This window comes from Chrysochloris asiatica, unplaced genomic scaffold (assembly GCF_000296735.1).
Source record: "Chrysochloris asiatica unplaced genomic scaffold, ChrAsi1.0 scaffold00104, whole genome shotgun sequence".
NCBI classification, from domain to species: domain Eukaryota; kingdom Metazoa; phylum Chordata; class Mammalia; order Afrosoricida; family Chrysochloridae; genus Chrysochloris; species Chrysochloris asiatica.
In genome coordinates, this window is record NW_006408622.1 from 2,468,987 (window position 1) to 2,473,740 (window position 4,754).

The 4,754-nt window shown below is 50.5% G+C and overlaps 1 protein-coding gene across 1 annotated transcript; it reads right to left on the reverse strand.

Moving 5' to 3' along the window:
• Positions 1-488: 488 nt before the first annotated feature.
• On the reverse strand, positions 489-4,277 carry LOC102840230 (chromosome unknown open reading frame, human C19orf12). The gene is made up of 2 exons (XM_006867383.1): positions 4,118-4,277; positions 489-754 (listed from the first exon to the last, which is right to left on the reverse strand). The coding sequence occupies exons 1-2, from the start codon at positions 4,275-4,277 to the stop codon at positions 489-491; spliced, it is 426 nt and encodes a 141-aa protein (XP_006867445.1).
• Positions 4,278-4,754: the final 477 nt, after the last annotated feature.

Below are 4,754 nucleotides of genomic sequence, written 5' to 3' on the forward strand. Positions count from 1 at the left end.
CACCCCCTCCAACAACCGAGGCAGCTCAGAAGTCATTGGTAGGGAGAACTCAGGTTAGCATGATTTCAGTGTGGGCTGCCCCTGGTCCTGTGATCCTGGGTCCAAGGGGGGAGCGAGTCCTGCAACAGGGGCTTGGGACAAGTGTCATCTTTGCAAGGGGAGAAGGCCCCCAGAGGGCGGCTCAGAAGGTTGGCTCCTCTTTAAAGTGAATTCCAAAAGCTGCCAGCTGCTGCTGCTCACCAGCTCCGTAATCACAGTACTCCCAGGAATCTGGATCCAGAGACCACTAAACACAGCTTCTTCAGCGTCATTTCCGGAACGCTAGCCACGTCGTCAGAAATATCACCTCCAGTTGAAGGGATAACGCTGAGGCTGTGTAGCTTTCTTAGGGGGATCTGCACAGCTCCTCCTAACCCTCCAGTCTCTTCCTACAGCACACTAGTTACCGGAATCATCTGGGAGAACCCCCCTCTCCTGGGAGGAGTGGCCTAGTCGCCATACTGAATCTCGGCTCGCAGCTCCGTGGTGATGTAGTTCACCACCAATGCCAGCAGCTGCTGGTGCAGGGCCTCGCTGCCCATGACTAGAGCGGTCAGCTGCACAATGTCCGTCCAATCCAGGTGACCAACAATGGCAGTGGCTTTCCTGAAGAGCTTCTGCTTCTCAGCAGCGGGCAGCTCCATTAGGATCTGAGGAACTGGCTTAAACTGTCCACTTGTCATCCAGGCACCTAAGAGGCCACCGAGAGCACCCCCTAGGAAGCAAACAAGGGTTTGGTTAGTTGGGCCTCATTCACAGATGAGTACACAGAGCAGCAGGGCCAGTGGGTGCATTTGAGAGGGGGTCAGAATGGGCTTGGTGTCATAGCTGCGCTCCAGGCAGGATGAAGGGTGCAGGTTTATGGGGGTCACTGTCCACTCGGTTCAGTTCTCTGACACTCGAACACACCCTTCCTTAAGCTCGAGCTACAGACATAAAGTGTGCTAGCTAAAATCCTCCTCCAGGGCTCTCACATTCTCCCCCCAAACGATCTCTTCATCACAAGGAAGATGACAGAGAGACAAATACACCCTAGAGGTCCAGGTCAGGACAGGCTGACTCCTCTGCACTGGGTGGTCAGTTTGCCCCTGTCCCTGGACTACGGAAATTTCCCGAGCACACACCCAGATTAAGGTAAGGAGAGTCTTTTGCCTTGAAGGAGACTCCGAGGTGCAGTGGGTTAAGCAATGAAACACTGCGAATTACAAGGTTGGAGGTTCGAACCCCCCAGTCTCTCAGCAGGAGAAAGATGAGACAGTCTGCTTCTGCAAAGATTACAGTCCTGGGAACGCCATGAAGTACATCTACTCGGTCCTACAGGATTGCTAGGGGGCAGAACTGACTCCACAGTAGCGCATCGGTTTTTGTGGTTTTTATCTCTTAAAGCAATTTGCAACCTCTCCAAATTGGTATGAAAATTAATATGACATTTAATTCATTCACCTCTTTCTCTTTTTGCTACTCACAAAAGGGTCCAGACATGATTTTGTTGTTTAATTAGACTGCTGAAGCTCCAAACCTAGGAATATTTACTGACGAAAGTCAAAGAGCACAGCCTTCGGTATGGGCTGCACCTCAATGGAAGGAAAACAAAAATCCTCACCACTGGACCAATGAATAGCATCATGACAAATGGAGGAAAAACTGAAGTTGTCAAAGACTTCACTTATCTTGGGTCCACTATCAACGCTCATGGAAGCAGCAGTCAAGAAATCACACAACATATTGCATTAGGCAAATCTGCTGCACAAGACCTCTTTTAAAGTGTGGGAGAGCAAAGATACCAGTTTGAGAACCAGGGTGTGCCTGACCCAAGTCATAATATTTACACTAATTTCATATGCATGTGAAGGACAATGAATAAGGAAGACTGTAGAATGAATTCATTTGAATCATGGTGTTGGAGAAAAATATTAAAAGTACCATGGACTGCCAGAAGAATAAATCTGTGTTGAGAAAAGTACAGCTAGAATGTTCCTTAGAGGCCAGAAGGGTGAGATTTCATCTCTCATACTTCAGACAGGAGGGAGCGGAAAGCCTCATCTTTCTCCCGTGGAGCAGCTGGTGGGCTCGAACTACTGACCTTGTAGATTGCAGTCCAGTGCTTACCCTACCTTACATAGTGTTTCAGAGACTGTAAGCCTTTAGGAGCAGACAGTGCCATCTTTCTTCCACTGAGTGCCTGGTGAGTTTGAACCTCCAACCTTGAGCCCTGAGGTTAGCAGCTCAATGCCGAACCCACAGTGCCACCAGTGTTAACACTGGGGGAACTGAGACTGGGTGCTCTGTAAATTCTTTCTAATAGTATTTCCTCCTCACTCACCCTTCACCGCAAAAATGAAAAACACAGCCCGGGCCAAAGAGAAGCCATGTGCAGGCTGGACTCTGGAAGTCTCCCTGGGAGGCAGAGCCTGGCACCTGGACAGGGCTCAGCAACCCTCCAGCAGAAAGGCATTGTCTAGGGAGGGGACCCCAGCTCCTGTACAGGTGGCACTGAACTCTTGCCCATGAAACCAGTGAAATGCTTAGAGCCAACAAGAGATGCAGTCATGAACACTAAACCTTTATGAGAACATCAGTATTTGATTTAGAGTAGCACTTAATGCGAAAAGTCTCCAGGAATATCGACCCAAGAACCAGCTCCTTGGAGAAGAGAACATTCCTTTGTTTCTCCAACCAGTGACCGGGGACTAGAAGTGGCCAATCCCCTGGGTTCCGTTTGCAGACATCCTGCTCGCTACAGCTTTTACTCACTCTGAATAAAATATGTGCTCCCGAAATGGCATCTGGGCACAGTCATCTGATAAAATTATCCCAGTCAGCGCTCCCTGGAGCACAGTTGGCGGGGGTGGGGACAAAGTGCAAAATGTCACTGAGGAAGCAATGACTACTTCCTGGAGGGCAGGGCACTAAAGTCAGGACTTACTAACCCACGGAAGGGAAAGAAGGCAAGCTGGGGCCCAGCTACATGCTGATTTCTCTCCCTGGAGTGGACTGAGCTTAGAGGATTGTCCGTGAATGGATAGGGAAGAACACGCTGGCAGCCTCAGAGACAGAAGAAAATGTTCTCTTCTAGTCACATGAGGATTACTGGCCAGAGAGCAAGGACTTCTACCAGGCAGTGAGCTCCCGAGGCACTTGGATCACAGGCTACCTGGCACACAGCAGGTCATGCCAGTAGTGAGCACCAAGCCATGATGAGAGTACCTGGGATGGTGAACTGCAGGGCCCGAACAAGACCACCCCAAGGGAGGTCATATTTGCTCCCACCCAAGTCTGCATGACGGTTCAGCCAGCGTTCATCTCAGACTCCATCCCAGCCCATGGCTGGGGTCCAGACCCCGGCCAAGACCCATTTCCCAATTCAGGGCCACAGGCGCTCTTCATGCTCCAGAGCTAAAGGAAGTTACTTAATCCTAGCCCCAAGGAACGATGCCTTTCTGAGAATTGAGCTACAATACACCACCCTTTGGAAAATCAGCCCAAACAGCTTTATTCACTGCCAGAAACTGGCTTCCAAGTAGAAGCAGGCAGTGAAACAAAGGGTCAAGGAGTGAAAGGCAGTTCTCCTGTGGGTCAGAGGGTTTTTTACTCTGAACTTCTTGCTTTCAGAATGGCTACATGCTCTCTGGAGAAGCTGGTTTACGTACAGTGGCCACACAGCATAGTAAGGGCTCAGCAAATCCCAGCTTCCTCTCTAGTTCCCTTTGAAAGTGACATGGTAATGAATGATGCTGGGGGAGAAGGAGGTATTCAGGGAGCCCATGACACCCTGAGATCTTCCAAGTCTAGGAGACATCCCCAGAGGAAGGCAGGGCCAGCCGGCCAGAGAATCTCATGTTGGGAGTCCAGCAGTAGGGGAAAAGTATCCCGTTTTCAACAGCATCCAGCACTTGTGAGGCATCCACACAGGAACCTGTGTTCCCCACAGGATAGATTCCAGACACAAAGATTATGCCAGAGGCAGCCTTCACTGGGCAGGGCACCACCTTCACAAGGCCCTTCCTCCTCTCAATGGTTCCAAAAGTCTCTTTACAACACTCAGGAGAATGGCTGTCCCTGTAAGGCACTTACTTACCAACCGCTAGTCCCGGTGGGCCGCCAACCAAACCACCAACGAAAGCTACGGCCCCCGTGACCAGGGCGCCCTTCCCGGAGTGCTTGAAGGCCGCCTTCATCTTCTTCCCCTCAGAGACAGAACAAAGAAGTCCCATGATGTCTTCCACCATGACAGGCATCTTGGCCAGCCTCAAAGGAAGAAGTAAGGGAGAGTTTTAGTGACTCGCTGAGATTTCAGCCAAACCTGACCCATCCTAGAGTTGTAGGGTGGGGTCCCCACTTCCTGTAGAGAACAGAAGCCCCACCAAGGGACTTCTGTGCAGACTTCTCTGTCACAGAAAGAACAGCATACATTTAGTTAAAAAGCGGATGGAAGCAGTAGCACAATTAAAGGTCTCCTTTGCACTTTGGTTGGGAGTCCTATGACTAGATTAAGGAGCAGCCAGGCCACATGTCCACGTTTCATCACTACGGAGGCAAGTCTAACCTCTCCTTGCATCAGCAGCCTGTCAGCTAGCTAGACAATCCCAGACACACAGGCCAGGCAGAATCCAAAAAGTCCCAGGCCTCGTGTCCATTTCTGTGTGAGGAGCCATGTGAGCTCACACCAAGCCAAGGAAGATGAAAGGCTAGACTCTAAGAGCCACTGTGTGAGT

What these genes read in the sequence shown, in the direction of transcription:
- LOC102840230 (XM_006867383.1), bottom strand. Translation starts at nt 4,277, where the DNA reads ATGCCTGTCATGGTGGAAGACATCATGGGACTTCTTTGTTCTGTCTCT. An exon ending in CCCACCGGGACTAGCGGTTG is followed by an intron (nt 755 to 4,117) that starts GTAAGTAAGTGC and finishes TTTGCTTCCTAG; the next exon opens with GGGGTGCTCTCGGTGGCCTC.